General features: G+C 45.7%; 2 protein-coding genes across 7 annotated transcripts in view; both read left to right on the plus strand.

The window, feature by feature from the left end:
- Positions 1-3,693: 3,693 nt before the first annotated feature.
- LOC109887149 (chromatin modification-related protein eaf-1-like) overlaps positions 3,694-27,257 on the plus strand; it is a 29,477-nt gene continuing 5,913 nt past the window's right edge. For 2 of the 6 annotated variants that reach the window (XR_004208338.1, XR_004208337.1), the window contains exons 1-4: positions 3,694-3,827; positions 3,926-3,978; positions 4,034-6,941; positions 7,022-7,056. Coding sequence is in view for 2 of the 6 variants with exons in the window: in XM_031818795.1 (XP_031674655.1) it covers positions 3,799-3,827; positions 3,926-3,978; positions 4,034-6,941; positions 7,022-7,031 (3,000 nt within the window). In the remaining 4 variants the exon portion in view is untranslated. Of the gene's footprint in view, positions 3,828-3,925; positions 3,979-4,033; positions 6,942-7,021; positions 7,057-7,136; positions 7,365-27,257 lie in introns of those variants that run through there. The other 4 variants (XR_004208340.1, XM_031818795.1, XM_031818796.1 and 1 more) reach the window with 4 other exon arrangements.
- The window catches only part of LOC109876743 (autotransporter adhesin BpaC-like), a gene marked incomplete at its 3' end in the record, with an annotated part of 28,250 nt that continues 14,344 nt past the window's right edge, over positions 13,352-27,257 (plus strand). The window contains exons 1-3 of the mRNA XM_031818797.1: positions 13,352-13,487; positions 13,574-13,632; positions 13,738-13,962. Coding sequence (XP_031674657.1) covers positions 13,459-13,487; positions 13,574-13,632; positions 13,738-13,962 — 313 coding nt within the window. The remainder of the gene's footprint in view (positions 13,488-13,573; positions 13,633-13,737; positions 13,963-27,257) is intronic.

Consider the following 27,257-nt stretch of genomic DNA (forward strand, 5'->3'; position numbering starts at 1 on the left):
TAGACCTCATGTGGCTGGAGTGTGTCAGCAGTTCCTGCAAGAGGAAGGCATTGATGCTATGGACTGGCCCGCCCGTTCCCCAGACCTGAATCCAATTGAGCACATCTGGGACATCATGTCTCGCTCCATCCACCAACGCCACGTTGCACCACAGACTGTCTAGGAGTTGGCGGATGCTTTAGTCCAGGTCTGGGAGGAGATCCCTCAGGAGACAATCCGCCACCTCATCAGGAGCATGCCCAGGCGTTGTAGGGAGGTCATACAGGCACGTGGAGGCCACACACACTACTGAGCCTCATTTTGACTTCTTTTAAAGACATTACATCAAAGTTGGATCAGCCTGTAGTGTGGTTTTCCACTTTAATTTTGAGTGTGACTCCAAATCCAGACCTCCATGGGTTGATATATTTGATTTCCATTGATCATTTTTGTGTGATTTTGTTGTCAGCACATTCAACTATGTAAAGATTTCTTTTTTATTAAGAATATTTCATTCATTCAGATCTAGGATGTATTATTTTCGTGAGCATTGTATATATATTGAACTACTTTTGACATTGGTCTCGTCCCAAAAAAACACTGATTTTAGTTTTAGTTTCGGTTGCAGAACGTTTTGCTACGCTGTGCCCTACTGAACATAACTATGATTTATTTGTCTCAGTTCCTGTTTGTGCTGGTAAACGGGCTGAAGTCCCAAAAAATCTCTAGGCATTTACGACAGCGAGTCAGCCATGAAATGGCTCATGCCCGAGGGAGAGAACTCCACTCACTCATAAGAGGCGATCTCAAGTTCTGAGGTGAAAACAAACCTGAGTTCAAATAGCATTGGTTTTCTTTCAAATGCCTTTGAGGGATGATTGAGCCTGCCCGGAGTGACAGAAACTCTCAATTAAGAGCAGCTAAAAAAGTATTTGAAAGAAACAAATTAATTTTGAACTCATGTCTATGGAGCAGTATACGTTTAAGTGGCTTTGATAATATATAGAAAGCAGCAGTGAACTATACTGAGTTGCCTCTATATAATCTATCTACATTGCTTCTCAAATACTTTTTTCTTAATTTTAGGAGGTGAAGCAGGCACTAGTACCTGATCCTAAAACTGAGTTGTAAAACAAACAAATAAATGAATGTAAATAATAATTGTGTCTGTTTTGGAGTCAGTATTGATTTCTGCCTGAATCTGATGTAGGCTATGTGTGTGCTCTGGTGGGCATGGTGTGTCTTTATGTGAGGACTGCCATCTGCAAGTTGACAACAGCTCAGTGGCTACTCACCACTGAGATGTTGGATCTGATGGTTACAATTGCAACTGACTGAACTCAGTAGACTAATAGGGCCTGGAGGGTCTAACAGAGAAAGAAGAATTGGAATCTGTCTTCAGAAAAAATGACAGTTGAGGATTTCAAATGCAATCGCAAAGAAACAACAAATACAATGGAATGTGATGCAGTATACAATATATATCTGTGTATTTTCATGCAAATGCTACATTTAAGTGCAGACCTGTATTCAAAAACATGTGTATTTCAGTATCTGAGTTATAATATCTGGGTTATAATACAAATTGTATTATTTGACAGTATTTTCAAATACTTATTTAATACATTGGAGTGTAAAATAGTGTGTGATTTGGAGTTTTTCAAACACTTTCCAAGTGTATTTCCAAATACATAACATTTAACTACTTATCTTTTCAAATAAAAGATCAGAATACTTACTTTGAATGTATGTGAAATTAATAGAAATATTTTAAATAGTATTTGAACCCGGTCTGATTTAAGTGACATGCATTTGCCTTCCAGTTACAGTAGGCCAGCCTACAGCAGTGGAAGAGGGGAGTTAGTGCAGATTTCTAGACATTAAGGGCCGTACAATAAAGTACAGAAGGATTGGAGCACTCGGGGTGAATATAAAAGACCAGAATAAAGAACAGATTGTCTGCCTGCTGTGCTGAAAGAAACAGGAGAAGAAAAGGACATTGGAATTTTCAAGGCACAGACTTTGAATCAAGTATAATTATCAGAGATGGAACGCAAGCGGAAACATCAGTCGGAATAGGGAAAACACTTTGGCAGATTTAAGGGGACTGGAGATATATGCATAGCTATCTAAACAGTTGCATTCGAGTTTATGTGTTTGTGGATGTGTACTGCAATCAAAGTTGAGACAACATTGGAAAAAAAGCTTCCACAAAGGAGGGTAGACGGTCAGAGGATGAGGAGATGGGTTGTTGTCTTGTGTTTTATTTCATCCACATGAGGGAGACATTTTATTGAGATAGTGGGCACCTTCGAGCTGATCACTATTGTCAAGTAGGTGACAATTGTTGGTCACCGCCTTTCAAAGTGTTTTGCGTTCTGGGGATAAAACATTTACCACGTGAGTCTATATGTCGACTGCATGAACTTTACAAAAATCTGCAGAATCTCCAAGTTTCTGCAATTGCTCTTCACCAACTTCATCCTGCAGCCATCACCTGTCATGTGGGGGCTCCATTGTCACCCAATCATTATTGTTTTTGTTTAACCCACGCGAACAAGAACATGACTGAAACAGGAACCAATTTGATTGAGGCTCTCTCTCATTTATTGTATAATGTAACATAAGTTATTTCAGTTTGTGAGTGGGTGTTGGAGACATGTTTTTTTGATATTATAAAGGAAACCTTTTATAAACAATGGCAACACTGCCATGGTGATCTGAGCCTTGCTGTTGGAAAAAGACAGTATCCGAATTTCGGTTGTCGCAGATGCACCTCTCCTGACTTTACTTCTTGACTTTGGTCTACAGTCAGCTTTAGCCTTACCACTCAAACGAGCCCTACTATATGTTTGCCTCTGAAAAATTAAAGACTCAGCTCATCAAAGCATATGTGTGCAGTGTTTGCATAATGTGAGTGTTTAATTGGCATCTGTCTGAATTCAGAATTTGTCCAAGATGTGGCACTATGTGCAACTGAAACATGTTAACCATCTACTGTTACTATGCTGAATGAAACCCACGGTTTAAAAGAAGGCATGTGTAAAATAATGGTGCCTAACTGCTCATTTAGCCTCTAATCTTCAAATGAACCAAGTAAATTTTGTACAAGCAATAATTTAAACCGATCAATGAAGTGCCAAGACAAAATGTGTTTCCTACTTTAGAGCAGGGGTGTCAAACTCATTCCATGGAGGGCCTAGTGTCTATAGGTTTTTGTTTAAGACCTAGACAACTACCGTAGGTGAGGGGAGTAATTAGCGGCCTTAATTCAGCAATCAAGTACAAGGAAAAAGCAAAAACCCACAGACACTCGGCCCTCCGTGTAATGAGTTTGAAGCATGCTTTAGAGTAAGGGCTGTCAAACCTGTCAGGAACCTGTCAGGAACTCACTTAGAGAATCAACCACACCTGAGTAAATATCCTGAATTCCAAATCAACCCCTAGCCCCTACACCTACCACTTAGTCACTTATGGGCATTTGAAACAATCAGATAGGTTATAGCAATATGGTAATTGCATCACCTTGCATTCTGATAGGCTGGATGCAATTGTTGCCATATTGCTTATACCTATTCAATAATTTCTGATGCACAGAAGTTTAGGCCAGGGTGTAGGTTTTAGGGGTCAATTTGGAATTAGGAATCAAATGTAGTTCAGGGATTACAGCTGTCCTTAATTAGCCAATGACATTAGAAGGGTCTGGGATTTGTTTAAAAGGAGCAACCAAAAAAGCTTGCAGATACAGCATAAGGGATATTATGCTAGGGCTTATACCAGCCATTAGTTCTGAATACTGGGGAGCTTTTGAGGTGCAAAATGGCCGTGATGATTGGAATCGCTTTCAGGTAGGTTTTTAAAAGTATTGCTCTAGTTTGTTTCCCTTGTCCTTCAGGTGTTACAGGTAGCTGTGTTTTATAACAGACTTTCTTCTTTTTTTTTTAAGAGTTTCTTGGCTTTGTTGCCTGCTAATTGGCGGGATAACCTGTTCTACATCAAGTGAGTTTCTACACATTCATTTCAAGTAACAGTTGTGGTACCAATAACTTCAAAGGCTGGCATTTTACTTTTTCTTTATCTAACCTAGGTGATGGGTATCCTGCACCAGGTTCTGATGCAGCATGGCTCTATACAGGCCCACTTAGGTCTAAAGGATATGGTAATTACAACTCTCCAACAGCTCAATTGCAAGCGCAGCTGACCGAAGAGCAACAGAAACATCTGGCAGCCATTCTGCAAAAGCAACTGGCCCCCATGCCCCAGGCACCTCAGAAAATGTGGTATCCAACTCAAATGCCCCAGAAGCAACCAGTTACTGAACTTCAGCATCAGAAGGAACACGCCTCCATACCCCAGCTACCTCAGCAAGTGTGGTATCCAGTTCAAATTCCTCAGCAGCAAAAGCAACCAGCTACTGGTCCTCAGCAGCAGACGGAACTGACCACCATGCCCCAGAAGCAACCGGCTCCAATGCCTATACCGCAGAAACAACCAACAGCTATGGGTCAGAAAGCATGGTATCCAGCTCAAATGCAGCAGAAGCAACCGGCCACCGTGCACCAGCAACTGTGGCATCCAGCTCAATTGCCCCAGCAGCAAAAGCAACCGGCTACTGAACCTCGGCAGCAGAAGGAACCGGCCTCCATAACCCAGCAACCTCAGCAAGTGTTGCATCCAGCTCAAATGCTGCTGAAGCAACTGACTGCCATGCCCCAGCAAGTGTGGTATCCAGCTAAGACCCAGAAGCAACTGGCCGCTGATCCTCAGGAGCAGATTGAACTGACCGCCATGCCCCAGCAACCTCAGCAAGTGTGGTATCCAGCTCAAATGCCCCAGAAGCAACCAACCGCTGAACCTCAGTGGCATCCAGCCAAATTTCCCCAGGAGCAACCCGTCCAAATGCGTCAACTGCAGAAGGAACTGACCGCCATTCCACCACAACTGTGGCAATCCGCTCAAATTCCCCAGCAGCATAAGCAACCGGCTGCCAAGCTTCAGCAAGTGTGGCAACTGGCCCCCATTCCCCAGCAGCCTCATGACGCGTGGTATCCAGCTAAAATGGTCCAGAAGCAACAAGCAGCTGCAACTCAGCAGCAGAAGGAACTGACCACCATGCCCCAAGAGTGGCATCCAGCTCAATTTCCCCAGAAGCAACCAGCCCTAATGCTTTTACCGCAGAAGGAACTGACCGCCATACACCAGCAACCTCAGCAAGTGTGGTATCCAGCTAAAATGCCCCAGAACCAACCAACCACTGAACCCCAGCAGCAGAAGCAACCGACCGCCTTGGCCCAGCAAATGTGGTCTCCAGCTCAAAAGCCCCAGCTGCAGAAGCAACCGGCTGCTGAACCTCAGCAGCAGAAAGAACCGGCCACCATGCCCCAGCAAGCATGGTATCCAGCTCAAAAGCCCCAGCTGCAGAAGCAACCGGCCGCTGAACCTCAGCAGCAAATTGAACCGACCGCCATGCCCCAGCTACCTCAGCAAGTGTGGTATCCAGCTCAAATGCCCCAGAAGCAACCAACCGCTGAACCTCAGTGGCATCCAGCCAAATTTCGTCAACTGCAGAAGGAACTGACCGCCATTCCACCACAACTGTGGCAATCCGCTCAAATTCCCCAGCAGCATAAGCAACCGGCTGCCAAGCTTCAGCAATTGTGGCAACTGGCCCCCATTCCCCAGCAGCCTCATGACGTGTGGTATCCAGCTAAAATGGTCCAGAAGCAACAAGCAGCTGCAACTCAGCAGCAGAAGGAACTGACCACCATGCCTCAAGAGTGGTATCCAGCTCAATTTCCCCAGCAGCAGAAGCAGCCAGCCCTAATGCTTTTACCGCAGAAGGAACTGACCGCCATACACCAGCAACCTCAGCAAGTGTGGCATCCAATGCACATTCCCCAGCAGCAACAGGAACTGGCCACCATACCCCAGCAAGTGAGGTATCCAGCTCAAATGCCCCAGAAGCATCTGGCCTCCATGCCTCTACCACAGAAGCAACCGACCGCCATGCCCCAGCAAGAGTGGCATCCAGCTCAAATGCCCCAGCAGCAGAAACAACTGGCCCCAATGCCTCAACCACAGAAGCAACAGGCCACCATGCCCCCGCAAGTATGGCATCCAGCTCAAATGCCTCAGCAGCAAAAGCAACCAGCTACTGAACCTCAGCAGCAAATTGAACCGACCGCCATGCCCCAGCCACCTCAGCAATTGTGGCATCCAGATCAATTTCTCCAGGAGCAGAAGCAACCATTCACTATGCATCTACCGCAGAACGAACTGACCGCCAATCCACCACAACTGTGGCAATCCGCTCAAGTGCCCCAGCAGCATAAGCAACCGGCTGCCATGCTTCAGCAAGTGTGGCATCGGGCACAGAAGCAACCGGCCCCTATGCCCCAGCAGCCTCACGACGTGTGGTATCCAGCTAAAATGGTCCAGAAGCAAGTCGCTGCGGTGACCGCCATGCCGCATACGCATCAGCAAGTATGGCATCCAGCTGAATTTCCCCAGCAGCAGAAGCAACCGGCCTCAACGCCTCTACCGCAGGAGCAACCGACCGCCGTACCCCAGCAAGTGTGGTATCCAGCTCAAATGTCCCAGCAGCGGAAGCAACACACTGCCATGCCACAGCACCAACTGACCCCCATGCCTCAGCAATTATGGCATGTAGCTCAAATGCCCCAGAAGCAACTGGCCCCAATGTCTCAGCAGAATCACTACGAAAGCACTGATGATGGTGCCTCTAGTAGCACTCAGGCCAGCATCGTTGAACAGTCGGGTGTCATCCCAATCTATTCCTACAGTTCCAAATCGCACTACGGGAATGGCAGGACTGTATTCTCCCTAACCCGCTACACTCCTAGGGACGCTATGCCTGTTGACAGTGGAAATGCTCCCAAGGACAGTTTTGTTCGTACTGGTGCACCAAGCGTATATCCATCACTAGTGAAGGATTCTGCAAGGTAATGGTTCACTTTAACCTGCTCTGAACTTTGCTCTCTGAATTTGAAGTCCTTTGTACTAACCATATATCTTTCAACAGGAAAATGTAATGGATTCATCCTCTAGAAGCTAATGGTGAGAATTGTTTTTGACATTTGTTACTTAACATTCTGTGTTGCTGACACTGCATTTCTTTCTGCTTTTGTTTTGACCAGGAAGTATCTGGTGCTCTTGCTACTCTAGCGTGAGGGAGTACATGAACAGTGCTACTTTCAAAAATGTCTCTGTGAAATAATGGTTCTCATGTCCATTGCTTGCTAATTGAGAACAGGTGGTGTGCAGTCTGTAGTAAAAATGACTGCCCAGTTAATTCTTTGTTTTTCTAGTCTTTTACCTTTGCTACTGGCTGTTCAAAATAAAAGCTTGGGTCTACATTTGTCAAGGGGTGAGTTGTCAGACATTCTTCATATGTTCATACTTTAGATGTAGGCATGCATTGTATACAGTGAGACTGTCTTCAACCTCAGTAAGCTAACATATAGGGAATGGTTTTTAGATGGTCAGACCATGGCTCATTTAGCTACTAGAATTGAGTGACCATTTAGTTTCAAACTTGCATTTGGCCTTATACTATAGCCCATACCACAAATAGCAAAGGGTCAAATCAGTTTAGGAGTCTTCCATATCTAGTTGACTCAAATGTTATTTTGGATGCTTCAACCCCTGTTGGCACATCTACCTCCATACTTCTGTTTGTATGGGTTACCTGTCTTACAATTGTGGGGTCATAGAGGGAAATGTAACTATGTTCGGGAGTCAATTTCCCATAATGGTCAGTTTGTAGGCCAAACCGTTCTGAAGCTATAGATGTTTTTGAGACTGCATTTTTGGGGTGTCTGACCAACACCACCGTAGCTCGGCCCCTGTCCACCGCAGATGCGTAAGGGCGACAGGCGGATGCAGTGGATTGAGACGCAGCCCATTAAAAATGTTCTAGCTTCAACTGGATTTTGATGGGCCTTTTACTTTGACTGCCTCAATACTCTTCACCTGTAGCCCATTCCTCCTAGTCCATTTATTGTACCACAGGCTCCTATGGAATAGATTCGGTGTATTTGATTTCTACAATGCCTGGCACGGTTTAACCGATCAATTAACAAATGTATTCTGTATAGACTGTCTTTAAACATGCACATTTTTCTTTACCAATTAATAATCGAACTGCGTAGTATGAGAATTAGGCCCTTAAATGGATCCATTAAGTTCCAAAGAGGAAGCTGGTAGGCACTAACATGACAGTTTAGCTAGCATAAGATGTCACCCAGGACTTTTGGACTTGACATATTTGCCTGTTGTAGTTGACTCTGTTTGGCCAGACTCATGAACATGAATGAAATTGTATATGCATTGAATTTTCTACAAGAAGTTGCACTTTGCTTTTGGACAATCTCTTGTCTAGCATACGTCAACAGACAACTTCATTTAATTTGTCACAGTATGGAATTTTTGGACACGATCTCAATGTGTGTGCAACCTTTTTGCACAACACATTTCTACCGGACCACTGAGGTTGCACCTGCAAAAGCCCCTGGCAGGAACTTCATTAGCCTGCATTAAAAAGTGCTCTTGATTAAGCTCACCCAGGGCAATGGATAGTTAGATTTCCCTCTATAAAACCATTGAATTGGTCCACGATCCTCTAGACCCAAATTGCTACAGACCTAAATCTATCCTACCCTGCCTATCTAAGGTCTTTGAAAGCCACGTCAGCAAACAGATTACCGACCATTTCGAATCCCACCGTACCTTCTCCGCTATGCAATCTGTTTTCAGAGCTGGTCATGGGTGCACCTCAGCCATGTTCACTACGCGCTGTGGTTGGTTTCCTCTTCTCTTCCAGGTTTTACAGGTAGCTGTGTTTTTAACTGACTAGGATAAAAAACATTTTTAATATTTCTTGGATTTGTTGCCTGTTAATTGGAGAGAGAACCTGCTATCCTCCACCCAAAGGTGTGTTTGTATAGCACAAAGTAATTCAGTTAAAATAACACTTTGTATAGTGCCAATAACTTATTAAATGATGGCATTTTACTATGCTGAATTGTCTTGGTTCCTAGGTACTTATCGATATAAAAAGACACCAGCTCCTATTCTAAAGCAACAAAAGGAACCGGCTCCTATGCCCCAGCAAGAAGGCCTCCCCTCCCGAGTGGTGCAGCGGTCTAAGGCACTGCATCGCAGCGCTAGAGGCGTCGCTACAGACCCGGGTTCAATCAGGGCTGTATCACAAATGGCTGTGATCGGGAGTCCCATAGGGCAGCGCGCAATTGCCCCAGCGTCGTCCGGGTTAGGGGAGGGTTTGACCGGTGGGCTTTACAAGTAGCCGGTCACTGTAAATAAGAATTTGTTCTTAACTGACTTGCCTAGTTAAAGAAACTAAACTGTCTCTTGTGTCCCAGCACACAAAAGGAACCGGCTCCCATGCACGCCTCGGCAGAAGCAACCAGCTACAATGTCTCAGCAGCTGAAGCAACCAACTGCCATGCAACAGAAGCCTTAGCAAGTGAGGCATCCAGCCCAAATTCAGCCAGCAGCAGAAGCAACTGGCCCCCATTCCTCAGCAAGTGTGGCATCGTGCTCAAATGCCGCAGAAGCAACTGACTGCCATGCCTCAGCACCAGAAGCAACCAGTTGCATGCCACAGAAGCCTCAGCAAGTGTGGCATCCAGCTCTGATGCAAAAGCAACCTAAGCAACCTCCGCGAGTGTGGTATAAAGCTCCAAATCCCCAGCAACTGTGGCATCTGGCTCAAATGCCGCAGCAGCAGAATCAACGGGCCCCTATTCCCCAACAAGTGTGACATCTGGTTTAAATGCCCCAGCAACAAAAGCAACCGGCCACTGAGACTCGGCGGCAGATGCAACCGACCGCCATGCCTTTGCAAGTGTGGAGTCCAGCTTGAATGCAGCAGAAACAACTGACTGCCATGTCTCAGCAGCAGAAGCAAGTGAGGCATCCATCCCAAATTCACCCACCATTCCTCAGCAAGTGTGGCATCCTGCTCAAATGCCGCAGAAGCAACTAGATTACTTGTTGGTTATTACTGCATTGTCGGAACTAGAAGCACAAGCATTTCGCTACACTCGCATTAACATCTGATAACCATGTGTATGTGACAAATACAATTAGATTTGATTTGGATTTGCATAGTGCCAACTAAAGTTTGGTGGAGGAATAATGGTCTGGGGCTGTTTTTGGTGGCTTGGGCAAGACCGCTTTGTTCCAGTGAATGGAAATCTTAACGCTATAGCGTACAGTAACATTCTAGACAATTCTGTGGTTCCAACTGTGGCAACAGTTTGGGGGAAGGCCCTTTGCCGTTTCAGCATGACAATGCCCCTGTGCACAACGCAAGGTCCATACAAAAACAGTTTGGTATGGAATAATTTGATGGGCCTGCGAAGAGCCGTGACCTCAACCCTATCGAACACCTTTGGGATGAATTGGAACGTCAACTGCGAGCCAGGCCTAATCAATCAACATCAGTTTCTGACCTCATTAATGCTGTTGCGGCTGAATTTTATTTTTTTATTTTACCTTTAACTAGGCAAGTCAACAACAAATTCTTATTTTCAACGACGGCCTAGGAACAGTGGGTTAACTGCCTGTCCAGACTTATTCATCAACCTCAGGCTGAGCCTTAGGGAGAGTACTAAGCTAACATAAGGAATTGTTTTAAAGGTTCAACCATGATCAATTAGCTGCATGAATCTTTGGGACACTTTTAGCTATCAACATTTTATCGCAATGTTTTGATAAAATATAGAATTTTGCCTTTGCTACCATAGCCCACAGAAACACATTGAATAACACCTTTTCATTAATGGAGAAGTTTTGTAGTCTATCCATTATCTTGGTGATGGCACATATTTAACCCTTTATGTATGTTGGCACAACTACCTCCATACTTCCATTAGTTTGTATGGGTTACCTTCAGATGAGTACGTGAAACTTGTTGGGGTCGTAGAGCAAAACGGAACCATGTTTGTGAGTCTCCCCTTTCCATAGCGGTCATAATAGTTTGTAGGCCAAACCGTTCAGACGCCACAGACGCTTTCGTGAGAAGATGGAGTTCAGTTATGTCACATGGTCTGACAAACTCAGCTGTAGCTCGGCCCCGTACACCAGATGCGGAAGGGCGACATGGGCAGGCAGATAAAGTGGATTAAGCAGCCCATGCAAAAACCTGATATTTCTAGCTTAAATGTATAGATTTTTGTTGTTGTTTCCCATATTGATTCACATGAGCGTCAATAGATTTTTAACCTATAGCTCATTCTTCCTGCAAGTGCATTAATCGATCCACAGCGTCTTAAAAAGTGGATTCAGTGTACTTTGATCTTTACAATGCCTGGAACGGTTTAAACTATCAATAAACAAAGATATTCCCAAACAGACAACAGAACATCAATAAAGCCTCCTTCACTCATGTTGCCAAACACCCTCGTAAAACTGACTATCCTACCGATCCTTGACTTCAGTGATGTCATTTACAAAATAGCCTCCAACACTCTACTCAGACTGCATCCAATTTGCTATCACAGTGCCATCCGTTTTGTCACCAAAGGCCCATATACTACCAACCACTGCTACCTGTATGCTCTTGTTGGCTGGTCCTCGCTACATATTCGTCGCCAAACCCACTGGCTCCAGGTCATCTATAAGTCTTTGCTAGGTATAGCTCCGCCTTATCTCAACTCACTGGTCACCATAGCAACACCAAACCCTAGCACGCGCTCCAGCAGGTATATTTCACTGGTCAGCCCCAAAACCAACACCTCCTTTGGCCACCTTTCCTTCCAGTTCTCTGCTGCCAATGACTGGAACGAATTGCAAAAGTCACTGAAATTGGAGACTTATGTCTCCCTCACTAACTATAAGCATCGGCAATCAGAGCAGCTTACCGATCGCTGCAGCTGTACACAGCCCATCTGTAAATAGCCCATCCAACCAACTACCTACCTCATCTCCATGTTTGTTTTTGTTTATCTGGTCTTTTGCACACCAGTATTTCAACTTGCACATCCTCATCTGCACATATATCACTCCAGTGTAAATTGCTAAATTGTAATTACTTTGTCACTATTGGCCTATTTATTGTCGTACTTCCTTACTTCATTTGCATACACTGTATAAAGATTTTTCTATTGTATTATTGACTGTACGTTTGTTTATCCCATGTGTATCTGTGTGGTTGCTTTTGCCTCACTGCTTTGCTTTATCTTGGCCAGGTCGCAGTTGTAAATGAGAACTTGTTCTCAACTGGGCTAACTGGTTAAATAATGTCGAAATAAGAACAAGTCCATTTTTCTAAACCAAGTATTGTTGGTGAAATCATCTAACTACATAGTATGAGAACTCAGACCTTAAATGGATCCATTTAAGTTCCAATGATGAAGCCGGCAAGGCACTAGCAGGGAAGCTTAGCTAGCATAATGTGTCACATGGAACTCATTTCACAAACATTGACACAAATTAGCACAATTGCCTGCTGTAGTCGACTGCCTGTTTGGCCAAAGACTCATGACACGGGATGAAATTGTATATGCATTCTTTGTGAGACACAGAGTAGGTGAACGGATGATCTCCACATGTCTGGTTCCCACCATGAAGCATGGAGGACTAGGTGTGATGGTGTGGGGGTGCTTTGCTGGTGACATGGTCTGTGATTTATTTAGAATTCAAGGTACAATGGCTACCACACTATTCTGTAGCTATACGCTATCCCATCTGGTTTGCGCTTAGTGGGACTATCGTTTGTTTTTCAATAGGACAAATGACCCAACACATCGCCAGGCTGTGTAAGGTCTATTTGGCCAAGAAGGAGAGTGATGGAGGGCTGCATCAGATGACCTGGCCTCCACAATCACCCGACCTCAACCCAATTGATATGGTTTGGCATGAGTTGGACCATAGAGTGAAGGAAAAGCAGCCAACAAGTGCTCAGCACATGTTCGAACTCCTTCAAGACTGTTGAAAAAGCATTTCAGATGAAGCTGGTTGAGAGAATGCCAAGAGTGTGCAAAGCTGTCATCAAGGCAAAGTGAGGCTACTTTGAAAAATCTAAAATATATTTTTGCACAACACACTTCTACCGGACGACTGAGGGTGCACCTGCAAAATCCCCTGGCAGGATCTTAGTTAGCATGAAATAAAGGTGCACTTGATTAAGCTCACCCAGTGCACTGGGTAGGTAGAGTTCACTCTTTGAAACCATTGGCTTTGTCCATGAATGCGCAAACCCTTAAGCACACCAGCTGAATGAAATCAAGTGCACCTAATCTCAATTGGGAAATTGGACCAATGGAAATTATGTTCAGTGGCTTGCAGATGTACCTAATTAACCAGCCAGATTAGAAGGGTCTAGGATTCCTTTGTAAGGCGCAGCAAAAAAGACAATCAGATACAATATCAGGGATCTTCTGGTAAGGCTTCTGGCTACCATTAGTTCTGAATAGAGAGGATTTGACGAGAAAAATGGCTGTGAGTTTTGAAATGTCTTTGAGGTAAGTTGTATGGCTCTAGTTTGATTCCCTTGTCTTCCATGTTTTAAAGGTATTTAACTGACTAGGATGTTTTTATTTTTATTTAGAATTTCTTGGATTTGTTGCCTGCTAATTGGAGGGATAACCTGTTATCCTCCACCTAAAGGTGTGTTTTGTTCTGCACATATAATTCAGTAAAAGTAACACTGTATAAATAGCAGAACTTCAAATGATGGCATTTTACAATTTGAAACGTTCTTTTCTTTCGTAGGTAATTATAGATATATTCCCCAAAATCAATTAAAAGGAATTGGCCACAATGCAGCGGTAGCTACCGGATCCCGTGCCTCGGCAGGTGAAGCTACCGGATCCCGTGCCTCGGCAGGTGAAGCAGCCACCCGTAATGCCACTGCAAGCGTCACGACTGGCCCAAATACCTTAGGTGGAGCAACCGGATCCCGTGCCTCAGAAGCAGTCACCCACAATGCCTCAGCAAGTGTCACAACTGGCCCAAATACCTTAGCTGAAGCAACTGGCCACAATGCTTCATCAAGCATCACGACTGGCCCAAATACCTTAGGTGAAGCAACTGGCCATGGTGCCTCGGTAGTGGAAACAACTGGACACAGTGCCATGCCAGCGGCCACCCATAATGCCTCGGAAGTGGCCACCCACAATGCTTCATCAAGCGTAACGACTGGCCTAAATACCTTAGCTGAAGCAACTGGCCACAATGCTTCATCAAGCGCCATGACTGGCCCAAATGCCTTAGGTGAAGCAGCTGGCCATAGTGCCTCGGCAGCGGAAGCAACTGGCCACAGTGCTGCGCAAGCTGCCACCCAGAATGCCTCTGGAAGTGTGGCAACCGGCCCAAATACCTTAGGTGAAGCAACTGGCCACAATGCTTCATCAAGTGCCACGACTGGCCCAAATGCCTTAGGTGAAGCAACTGGCCATGGTGCCTCGGTAATGGAAGCAACTGGACACAGTGCCATGCCAGAAGCCACCCATAATGCCTCGGAAGCGGCCACCCACAATGCTTCATCAAGCGTAACGACTGGCCTAAATACCTTAGCTGAAGCAACTGGCCACAATGCTTCATCAAGTGCCACGACTGGCCCAAATGCCTTAGGTGAAGCAACTGGCCATGGTGCCTCGGTAATGGAAGCAACTGGACACAGTGCCATGCCAGAAGCCACCCATAATGCCTCGGAAGCGGCCACCCACAATGCTTCATCAAGCGTAACGACTGGCCTAAATACCTTAGCTGAAGCAACTGGCCAAAATGCTTCATCAAGCGCCACGACTGGCCCAAATACCTTAGGTGGAGCAACCGGATCCCGTGCCTCAGAAGCAGTCACCCACAATGCCTCAGCAAGTGTCACAACTGGCCCAAATACCTTAGCTGAAGCAACTGGCCACAATGCCTCAGCAAGTGTCACAACTGGCCCAAATACCTTAGCTGAAGCAACTGGCCACAATGCTTCATCAAGCGTCACGACTGGCCTAAATACCTTATCTGAAGCAACTGGCCACAATGCTTCATCAAGCGCCACGACTGGCCCAAATACCTTAGGTGGAGCAACCGGATCCCGTGCCTCAGAAGCAGTCACCCACAATGCCTCAGCAAGTGTCACGACTGGCCCAAATACCTTAGGTGAAGCAACTGGACACAGTGCCATGCCAGCGGCCACCCACAATGCTTCATCAAGCGTCACGACTGGCCTAAATACCTTGGGTGAAGAAACCGGCCACGGTACCTCATCAGGTCGGTACCTCATCAAATCTGGTTCAAATGCCTCGGCGGAAGCCACAGGCGCCCTTGCCTCGGCGGAAGCCACAGGCGCCCTTGCCTCGGCGGAAGCCACAGGCGCCCTTGCCTCGGCGGAAGCCACAGGCGCCCTTGCCTCGGCGGAAGCCACAGGCGCCCTTGCCTCGGCGGAAGCCACAGGCGCCCTTGCCTCGGCGGAAGCCACAGGCGCCCTTGCCTCGGCGGAAGCCACAGGCGCCCTTGCCTCGGCGGAAGCCACAGGCGCCCTTGCCTCGGCGGAAGCCACAGGCGCCCTTGCCTCGGCGGAAGCCACAGGCGCCCTTGCCTCGGCGGAAGCCACAGGCGCCCTTGCCTCGGCGGAAGCCACAGGCGCCCTTGCCTCGGCGGAAGCCACAGGCGCCCTTGCCTCGGCGGAAGCCACAGGCGCCCTTGCCTCGGCGGAAGCCACAGGCGCCCTTGCCTCGGCGGAAGCCACAGGCGCCCTTGCCTCGGCGGAAGCCACAGGCCTTGAACAGGAGGGCCAACTCCTCAAGCAACATGGATTTTAGCAGCAGTGGTGTTTCTCAGGACTTTGGGTCTGATGGTGACAATGAAAGCACCCAATGTCTCAGCTCCAGCAGCGTTCAAGGCAGCATCGTTGAATAGTCCGTTCTCATCCCAATATATTTACAAATCTGTGTATGAGAATGGCAAAAATGTCTACTCCCAAACCTGCCACACCACTGGGTGGTACCATACCATTTTGATAGCGGAGATACTCTCAAGGACTGGAGTTACGTTGGCATCTCTGAACCAAGCATATCCCCACCTGCTAAAAACTCACAACCTGCTAAAGGAGCTCTGCCACAAGGGAAGTCTACTGGGATGTAATGTGCAACTTTTACACTCACCTGCACTTTGCGTTCTGATTTAGAAATAATTTGTACTAATCATCTATCAACAGAATTGCAATGGTAGATTCATCCTTTAGATGACAAATCCAAGTTGTTGCTGACACTTTCTTTAAGCTTCCACTGTATGCTTTTGCGTCGGCCAGGGAGATGCTGCTGCTCATGCTACCCTGCATTACTTGTAAAACAATAAAATATTGTACCTTAAGTGCTTCCTTGTGTTTTGAAATACTGTGTGTTTAATGTCTACCTTTGGCTAGCTGGTTGAGAACTGTGTTGATTGCCAGTGCAATTTGTAGTAAAAGGGAATGTTCCTATTCTTTTGGATTTGAAATATATAATTTATTTTTTATCTTTGCTGCTGGTTGACAAATCCCAAGATTGGCTCTACGTTAAAGCCACTGACCATCAATAATCCATTTGGGATACTAAAGTATTTATTTTGTGTTGACATATAAACATCTAATCCTGTTTTACATAAACCTGAGAAAGCTTGTACCCCGGAGATGGGCTACTGTGGCATGTAACCCTCAATTCTGTTTTTGTGGTGAAACGGAGCCTGCGCATACATCTCATGGTTGTCTGACTCTGTCAAATTCATTTAAAGTGGGCTACTTGCTCAGTTTGATCCACCATAACTAAGCTTAACGGCTACTTTCACCCCTAATTTAGACAAGTTTCTGCTTACTTCCTTTTGGTAGGCCATTTGTCAACTATATTTTAATACATGCAGCTTCTCTTCTGTCAACTTGTTGCCCCAGAAGACTAAAGTAGTGCTCACAAATGTCTTACGTTGATAGAATAAATGCATTAGCAATCTTAACAGGTAAAATGATTTAAGGACCAGGTAGCATGCTAGAACACAGTGGAAACATTGGTCCTGTGCCAAATGTCATTTTGACAGATTTTAAGGAAATGGAATGCTGAAAATGTCAACTTCAGTTAGTCTTGGGTGTGTATTGAATGTGATTGAAATGCTGTCTGCTTGCAAAAGTGTCAAAGATGACACATTACATGTGCATTTTCGCCAAGAGGCTGATAGAAATATTTATCCACTCCTCTTCCCAAGACAATTTAAAGATTCCTTTTTATCATTTCACTGCAACTGAAGTTAATATAAACTCTGCAAAAAAAGAAATGTCCTCTCACTGTCAACTGTTTATTTCCAGCAAACTGTAACGTGTAAATATTTGTATGAACATAAGATTCTACAACTAGGACAAACTGGAAAAAGTTCCACAGACATGACTAACAGAAGTGGAATTGTGTCCCTGAACAAAGGGGGAGTCAAAAGTAACAGTATCTGGTGTGGCCACCTGCTGCATTAAGTACTGCCGTGCATCTCATGGACTGCACCAGATTTGCCCGTTCTTGCTGTGAGATGTTACCCCACTCTTCCACCAAGGCACCTGCCAGTTCCCGGAGATTTCTAGGGGGAATTACCCTAGCCCTCACCCTCCAACTGGTCCCAGAGGTGCTCAATGTCGCCTGCCATGACAGAACACTGACATTCCTGTCTTGCAGGAAATCACGCACATAACGAGCAGTATGACTGGTGGCATGTCAGGATGAGCCTGCAGGAAGGTTACCACATAAGGGAGGAGGATGTCTTCCCTGTAACACACAGCGTTGAGATTGCCTGTAGTGACAAGCTCAGTCCGATGATGCTGTGACACACCGCCCCAGACCATGACGGACCCTCCACCTCCAAATCGATCCCGCTCCAGAGTACAGGCCTCGGTGTAACACTCATTCCTTCAACGATAAATGCGAATCCGAAAATCACCCCTGGTGAGACATAACCGTGACTCGTCAGTGAAGAGCACTTTTTACCAGTCCTGTCTGGTCCAGCTACGCTGGGATTGTGCCCATAGGCTACGTTGTTGCCGGTGATGTCTGGTGAGGACCTGCCTTACAACAGGCCTACAAGCCCTCAGTCCAGCCTCTCTCAGCCTATTGCGGACAGTCTGAGGACTGATGGAGGGATTGTGCGTTCCTGGTGTTGATTAAAAAAAAATGTACTTCACCTTTATTTAACCTGGTAAGCTAGTTGAGAACAAGTTCTCATTTACAACTGCGACCTGGCCAAGATAAAGCAAAGCAGTGTGACACAAACAACACAGAGTTACACATGGAACAAACAAGCGTACAGTCAATAACACAATAGAAAAAAAGAAAGTCTATATACAGTGTGTGCAAATGGCGTGGGGAGGTAAGGCATTAAATAAGCCATAGTAGCGAAGTAATTACAGTTCAGCACATTAACACTGGAGTGATAGATGAGCAGATGATGATGTGAAAGTAGAAATACTGGTGTGCAAAAAATGAAATAAAAACAATATGGGGATGCGGTAGGTAGATATGGGCTATGTACACCTGCAGCGATCGGTTAGCTGCTAAGATAGCTGATGTTTAAAGTTAGTGAGGGAAATATAAGTCTCCATCTTCAGTGATTTTTGCAATTCGTTCCAGTCATCGGCAGCAGAGAACTGGAAGGAAAGGCGGCCAAATGAGGTGTTGGCTTTGGGGATGATCAGTGAGATATACCTGCTGGAACTTGTGCTACGAGTGGGTGTTGTTATCGTGACCGTTGAGCTGAGATAAGGCGGAGCATAGAGCCAGAGGGTCTGGCGACGAATGTGTAGCGGGGGCCAGCCGACTAGAGCATACAGGTCGCAGTGGTGGGTGGTATAAGGGGCTTTAGTGACAAAACGGATGGCACTGTGATAGACTGCATCTAGTTTGCTGAGTAGAGTATTGGAAGCTATTTTGTAAATTACATCGCCGAAGTCGAGGATCGGTAGTATAGTCAGTTTTACGAGGGTATGTTTGGCGGCGTGAGTGGCGGGTGCGGGCAACGATTGGTTGAAAAGCATTCATTTGGTTTTACTAGCATTTAAGAGCAGTTGGAGGCCATGGAAAGAGTGTTGTATGGCATTGAAGCTCGTTTGGAGGTTAGTTAACACAGTTTCCAAAGAAGGGTGAGATGTATACAGAATGGTGTTGTCTGCGTAGAGGTGGATCAGGGAATCACCCACAGCAAGAGCGACATTGTTGATATATACAGAGAAAAGAGTCGGCCCGAGAATTGAACCCTGTGGTACCCCCATAGAGACTGCCAGAGGTCCGGACAACAGGCCCTCCGATTTGACACACTGATTTGACACACTTTGTCAACACACTTTGTCTGAGAAGTAGTTGGTGAACCAGGCGAGGCAGTCATTTGAGAAACCAAGGCTGTTGAGTCTGCCGATAAGGATACGGTGATTGACAGAGTCGAAAGCCTTGGCCAGGTCGATGAAGACGGCTGCACAGTACTGTCTTTTCTCGATGGCGGTAGTGTCGTGGAGGATCGTTACAAAATATAACACCTACAAGAACTTGTGAATTCAATATAGGCTTTTAATACAGACATATCAGAAGCCTAGATGGTCCGCGGAACACACACTTTTCCAGAGCACTGGCTCTGATTTATACACATACAACATATGAGTCCATCCCACATGCAAATTAAGTTACTTCCCTCAGTCCATCTGCCACCATTATCTTTCAAGCTGTGCTTCCTGCTTGTTCACGCCCAATAACGCCCATATCTGCTTTCAGTCAAGTTATAATGGTGACAGGACCTCTTCATGTCCCAAAAATAATACATGCCCATCTTATCCTATGGCTTGTCCTTATTAGGACTAGTAGACTATGTGTCTCTTCTCTTCATGTCCTAAAATTATATGCCCTATGTCTATAGTCCATCAGTTGGTCATTTGGCTGACCCCCTCCTTTGTATGTCCCTCTGACCTTGGTATGTCCAGCTGTCCTATGCTCTCATGGCCTTACTTTGGCTTCCTGTCCTATACAATAGACAATGCATTTTACCAGAATGGCAAATGCACTCTAAGTGTATCTTTCTCTTGGGTAGAGTATTATGTTTCTCCCTATATGTACATCTTGCTCCCACAGTATCACTAGCCACTTTAAACTATGCCACTTTGTTTACATACTCATGTCATATGTATATACTGTACTCGATACCATCTACTGCATCTTGCCTATGCCGCTCTGTACCATCACTCATTCATATATCTTTATGTACATATTCTTTATCCCTTTAAAGTTATGTGTATAAGGTAGTAGTTTTGGAATTGTTAGCTAGATTACTCGTTGGTTATTACTGCATTGTCGGAACTAGAAGCACAAGCATTTCGCTACACTCGCATTAACATCTGCTAACCATGTGTATGTGACAAATAAAATTTGATTTGATTTGATTTTTGATATCGTTTAGTACCTTGAGCGTGGCTGAGGTGCACCTGTGACCAGCTCGGAAACCAGATTGCACAGCGGAGAAGGTAGGGTGGGATCCAAAATGGTCAGTGATCTGTTTATTAACTTGGCTTTCGAAGTCTTTAGAAAGGCAGAGCTGGATGGATATAGGTCTATAACAATTTGGGTCTAGAGTGTCACCCCGTTTGAAGAGCGGGATGACCGCGGCATCTTTCCAATCTTAAGGGATCTTGGATGATATGAAAGAGAGGTTGAACAGACTGGTAATAGAGGTTGCAACAAGGGCGGCGGATAATTTTAGAGGGTCCAGATTGTCTAGGCCAGCTGATTTGTACGGGTCCAGGTTTTGCAGCTCTTTCAGAACATCTGCTATCTGGATTTGGGTGAAGGAGAAGCTGGGGAGGCTTGGGCAAGTAGCTGCGGCAAGTAGCTGTGTAACTCTGCAGTTTTTGCCATCCTGTACCTATCCCGCAGGTGTGATCTTCAGATGTGCCGATCCTGTGACGATCAGCTGTCTGTCCTGTCTCCATGTTGTGCGGTCTTAGGCGTCTCACAGTACGGACATGGCAATTTATCACCCTGACCCCATCTGCAGTCCTCATGCCTCCTTGCAGCAGGCCTAAGGCACATTCATCCAGATGACCAGGGACCCTGGGCATGGTGTTTTTCAGAGTCAGTAGAAAGGCCTCTTTTAGTGTCCTAAGTTTTCATAACTGTGACCTTATTTGCCTACTGTCTGTAAGCTGTTAGTGTCTTAACGACCGTTCAAGAGGTGCATGTTCATTAATTGTTTATGGTTCATTGAACAAGCATGTGTTTAAACCCTTTACAATGAAGATCTGTGAAGTTATTTGGATTTTTACAAATGATCTTTGAAAGACAGGGTCCTGAAAAAGGGACGTTTCTTTTTTTTGCTGAGTTTATTACATGTGAGGTTATAGTCCTGCCGTCAGTGTCCATATTTCAGTTACTATTCCATTTAACCCATACAATTAAATGAGGAATATTCTGTTTAGTCATGGATACAGGGATCATCCCGAATAAGACCTTATGTGGGATATGAGCTACAATCCAGACTGCTGTGCTCATGTTAACATGGTCAATGTCCAGTGGTGAAATGTCAGACCTTATTCATACGGTATGTTCATACTTTAGATGTAGTTATATGTAGGCATCAAATTGTATTAGTCAACTGCACCGAATGCAACAGGTCCTTACGGTGAAATGCTTACTTACGAGAACCTAAGCAACAATGCAGTTTAAAAACAAATATGACTAACAATAAGAAATAAAAGTAACAAGTAATTAAAAAGCAGCAGTAAATTAACAATAGCGAGACTATATACATGGTGGTACAGAGTCAATGTGCAGCTGCACCGTTTAGTTGAGGTAATATGTAGGTGGAGTTATTAAAGTGACTATGCATAGATGATAACCACAGAGAGTAGCAGCGATGTAAAGGGGGGACGCAAATAATCTGATTAGCTGTTTGACTAGATGTTCAGGAGTCTTATGGCTTGGGGGTAGAAGCTGTTTAGAAGCCTCTTGGACCTAGACTTGGTGCTCTGGTACCGCTTGCCTTGCGGTAGCAGAGAAAACAGTCTATGACTAGGGTGGCTGGAGTCTTTGACAATTTTTAGGGCCTTCCTCTGACACGGCCTAGGAAAGAGGTCCTGGATGGCAGGAAGCTTGGCCCCAGTGATGTACTAGGCAGTTCGCGCTACCCTCTGTAGTGCCTTGCGGTCGGAGGCTGAGCAGTTACCATACCGGGCAGAGATGCAACCAGTCAGGATACTCTCGATGGTGCAGCTGTAGAACCTTTAGAGAATATGAAGACCCATGCCAAATCTTTTCAGTCTCCTGAGGTGGAATAGGTTTTGTCGTGCCCGCTTCACGACTGTCTTGGTGTGCTTGGACCATGTTAGCTTGTTGGTGATGTGGACACTGCTCCACTACAGCCCCGTCGATGAGAATGGGGGAATGCTCGGTCCTCTCTTTCCTGTAGTCCACAATCAACTCCTTTGTCTTAATCATGTTGAGGGAATGGTTGTTGTCCTTGCACCACACGGCCAGGTCTCTGACCTCCTCCCTATAGGCTGTCTCGTTGTTGTCGGTGGTCAGGCCTACCACTGTTGTGTCGTCGACAAACTTAATGATGGTGCTTGAGTCGTGCCTGGCCGTGCAGTCATAAGTGAACAGGGAGTACAGGAAGGGACTGAGCACGCACCCCTGAGGGGCCCCTGTGTTGGGGATCAGTGTGGCGAATGTGTTATTCCCTAATCTTACCACCTTGGGGCGTCCCGTCAGGAAGTCCAGGATCCTGTTGCAGAGGGAGTTGTTTACTCCCAGGGTCCTTAGCTTATTGATGAGCTTTGAGGGCACTATGATGTTGAATGCTGAGCTCTAGTCAAAAAATATCGGTGTGGAGTGCAATAAAATTGCATCATATGTGGATCTGTTAGGGCGGTATGCAAATTGGGGTGGGTCTAGGGTTGCTGGGATAATGGTGTTGATGTGAGCCATGACCTGCCTTTCAAAGCACTTCATAGCTACAGACGTGAGTGGTACGGGTCGGTAGTCATTTTGGCAGGTTACCTTAGTGTTCTTGAGCACAGTGACTATGGTGGTCTGCTTAAAACATGTTGGTATTACAGACTCGGACAGGGAGAGGTTAAAAATGTCAGTGAAGACACTTGCCAGTTGGTCAGCACCTGCTCGCAGTACACGTCCTGGTAATCTGTCAAGCCTAGCGGTCTTGTGAATGTTGACCTCTTTAAAGGTCTTACTCACATCGGCTGCGGAGAGCGTGATCACACAGTCTTCCTGATCGGCTTTTGCTTTCATGCATGCTTTAGTGTTATTTGCCTTGAAGCGAGCATAGAAGTAGTTTAGCTCGTCTGGTGGCTCGTGTCACTGGGCAGCTCTCTTCTGTGCTTCCCTTTGTAGTCTGTAAAGGTTCGCAAGCCCTGCCACATCCGACGAGTGTCAGAGCCGGTGTAGTACGATCAATCTTAGTCCTGTATTGCTTGTTTGATTGTTCATCAGAGGGCATAGCGGGATTTCTTATAAGCTTCCGGGTTAGCGTCCCGCTCCTTGAAAGCCGCACCTCTAGCCTTTAGCTCAGTGCAAATGTTGCCTGTAATCCATGGCTTTTGTTTGGGGTATGTACGTACGGTCACTGTGGGGACGACGTCATTGATGCACTTATTGATGAAGCCAATGACTGGTGTGGTGTACTCCTCAATGTCATCGGAGGAATCCCAGAATATATTCCAGTCTGTGCTAGCAAAACAGTCCTGCAGCTTAGCTGCTGCTTCATCTGACCACTTTTTTATTGATCAAGTCACTGGTGTTTCCTGCTTAAATTATTGCTTGTAAGCAGGAATCGGGAAGATTAAATTATGGTAAGATTTGCCAAATGGAGGGTGAGGGAGAGCTTTGTGTGCGTCTCTGTGTGTGGAGTAAAGGTGGTCCAGAGTTTTTTTTCCCCCTCTGGTTGCACATTTGACATGCTGATTCGAAATTTGGTAAGATGTATTTAAGTTTCCATACATTCAAGTCCCCGGCTACTAGGAGCACCGTCTCCCGGTGAGCGTTTTCCTGTTTGCTTATGGCAGAATACAGTTCATTCAATGCGGTCTTAGTGCCAGCCTCAGTCTGTGGTGGTATGTAGACAGCTACAAAAAATACAGACGAAAACTCTCTAGGTAGATAGTGTGGTCTACAGCTTATCATGAGATATTCTACCTCAAGCTGGCAATAGCTTGAGAATTCCTTAGATATCGTGCACCAGCTGTTATTTACAAAAATACATAGTCCACCGCACCTTGTCTTACCATACGCCGCTGTTCTATCCTGGAGGATAGCCAGCTGTATGTTGATAATGTCGTCAATCAGCCACGACTCTGTGAAGCATAAGATATTACAGTTTTGAATTAATCTTCCGCGTAGGTCATGTATTTAATTTTCCAAAGATTGCACGTTTGCTAGCAGAATGGAAGGATGTGGGGGTTTATTCGATCGCCTACTAATTCTCAGAAGGCAGTCCAGTCTCTGGCCCCTTTTTCTCCACCTTCTCTTCACACAAATCACGGGGATCTGGGCCTGTTCCTGGGAAAGCAGTGTCATGACTGTCTTGATCACGTCAGGATACAGGAGACCACAACCCTACAGATTATCTCTCAAACACAACAGAGGAGAGATCTGTGGGTCTGAAGACGTGTTTTTTTTTATTGCCCCTCACGCCCCTGGTAAATCTCAGGCCACAGAGAAATTCCTTTGTCCTGTCACTATGGAGAACCAACCTCAGAACATTTGTTGGGGATGAATCAGAATTAGTTGGGTAACATAGATAAGATGTTTTATTTTCATTATATTCTTGTGAGTTACTTCTCATTTAGAATGTATCTTGTTGTGGCCATTTTCAGTTATACTTTCTCTGTCCTGGGTTCAGTTACTTGGGCCGCAGAGAGGGGAGAGGTCAAGCTTGTCGTCATGTGTAAACATATATTTTAAACCATGTGTAGGGATGATTGAGGGGGAACCAATTATCCCTTGGCTCCACAATGTCTGTGTGCCAGTCACTCCCTACTTTTCCCATCGGGGAGAGGAGGATGGTAGTGTCTGGAACCATTCTATGTTCCCTCTCTCGTTGCCCTTACTCACTCTCCTCTCCATGAGCTTGTCCAGAATGGGTTGTATTTGGGATGGGAGTGTCTAAAATGACAATTGATATATATCAATTGTGTGAGGTAATGTCTTGGTACCATTTTGTACCAAGAACGAGATAAGAGCTTTGTTTAGGAGACCAAACTGAACGATAATTTATAGCCAATGCTGTCTGCATACTTGTTTTCCACCACAATTTGCAAATAAATTCATTCAAAATCCTACAATGGGATTTTCTAGATTTTGTTTCTCATTTTGTTTGTCGTAGTTGAAGTGTACCTATGATGAAAAGTACAGACCTCTCTCATCTTTTTAAGTGGGAGAACTTGCACAATTGGTGGCTGACTAAATACTTTTTTGCCCCACTGTATATACACTGCTCAAAAAAATAAAGGGAACACTTAAACAACACAATGTAACTCCAAGTCAATCACACTTCTGTGAAATCAAACTGTCCACTTAGGAATCAACACTGATTGACAATAAATTTCACATTCTGTTGTGCAAATGGAATAGACAACAGGTGGAAATTATAGGCAATTAGCAAGACACCCCCAATAAAGGAGTGGTTCTGCAGTTGGGGACCACAGACCACTTCTCAGTTCCTATGCTTCCTGGCTGATGTTTTCATCACTTTTGATTGCTGGCGGTGCTTTCACTCTAGTGGTAGCATGAGACGGAGTCTACAACCCACACAAGTGGCTCAGGTAGTGCAGCTCATCCAGGATGGCACATTAATGCGAGCTGTGGCAAGAAGGTTTGCTGTGTCTGTCAGCGTAGTGTCCGGAGCGTGGAGGCGCTACCAGGAAACAGGCCAGTACATCAGGAGACGTGGAGGAGGCCGTAGGAGGGCAACAACCCAGCAGCAGGACCGCTACCTCCGCCTTTGTGCAAGGAGGAGCACTGCCAGAGCCCTGCAAAATGACCTCCAGCAGGCCACAAATGTGCATGTGTCTGCTCAAACGGTCAGAAACAGACTCCATGAGGGTGGTATGAGGGCCCGATGTCCACAGGTGGGGGTTGTGCTTACATCCCAACACCGTGCAGGATGTTTGGCATTTGCCAGAGAACACCAAGATTGGCAAATTCGCCACTGGCGCCCTGTGCTCTTCACAGATGAAAGCAGGTTCACACTAAGCACGTGACAGACGTGACAGAGTCTGGAGACGCCGTGGAGAATGTTCTGCTGCCTGCAACATCCTCTAGCATGACCGGTTTGGCGGTGGGTCAGTCATGGTGTGGGGTGGCATTTCTTTGGGGGGCCGCACAGCCCTCCATGTGCTCGCCAGTGGTAGCCTGACTGCCATTAGGTACCGAGATGAGATCCTAAGACCCCTTGTGAGACCATATGCTGGTGCGGTTGGCCCTGGGTTCCTCCTAATGCAAGACAATGCTAGACCTCATGTGGCTGGAGTGTGTCAGCAGTTCCTGCAAGAGGAAGGCATTGATGCTATGGACTGGCCTGCCCGTTCCCCAGACCTGAATCCAATTGAGCACATCTGGGACATCATGTCTCGCTCCATCCACCAACGCCACGTTGCACCACAGACTGTCTAGGAGTTGGCGGATGCTTTAGTCCAGGTCTGGGAGGAGATCCCTCAGGAGACAATCCGCCACCTCATCAGGAGCATGCCCAGGCGTTGTAGGGAGGTCATACAGGCACGTGGAGGCCACACACACTACTGAGCCTCATTTTGACTTCTTTTAAAGACATTACATCAAAGTTGGATCAGCCTGTAGTGTGGTTTTCCACTTTAATTTTGAGTGTGACTCCAAATCCAGACCTCCATGGGTTGATACATTTGATTTCCATTGATCATTTTTGTGTGATTTTGTTGTCAGCACATTCAACTATGTAAAGATTTCTTTTTTATTAAGAATATTTCATTCATTCAGATCTAGGATGTATTATTTTCGTGAGCATTGTATATATATTGAACTACTTTTGACATTGGTCTCGTCCCAAAAAAACACTGATTTTAGTTTCGGTTGCAGAACGTTTTGCTACGCTGTGCCCTACTGAACATAACTATGATTTATTTGTCTCAGTTCCTGTTTGTGCTGGTAAACGGGCTGAAGTCCCAAAAAATCTCTAGGCATTTACGACAGCGAGTCAGCCATGAAATGGCTCATGCCCGAGGGAGAGAACTCCACTCACTCATAAGAGGCGATCTCAAGTTC

The sequence above is a fragment of the Oncorhynchus kisutch genome, unplaced genomic scaffold, assembly GCF_002021735.2.
Source record: "Oncorhynchus kisutch isolate 150728-3 unplaced genomic scaffold, Okis_V2 scaffold1625, whole genome shotgun sequence".
In the NCBI taxonomy this organism is placed as follows: Eukaryota; Metazoa; Chordata; class Actinopteri; order Salmoniformes; family Salmonidae; genus Oncorhynchus; species Oncorhynchus kisutch.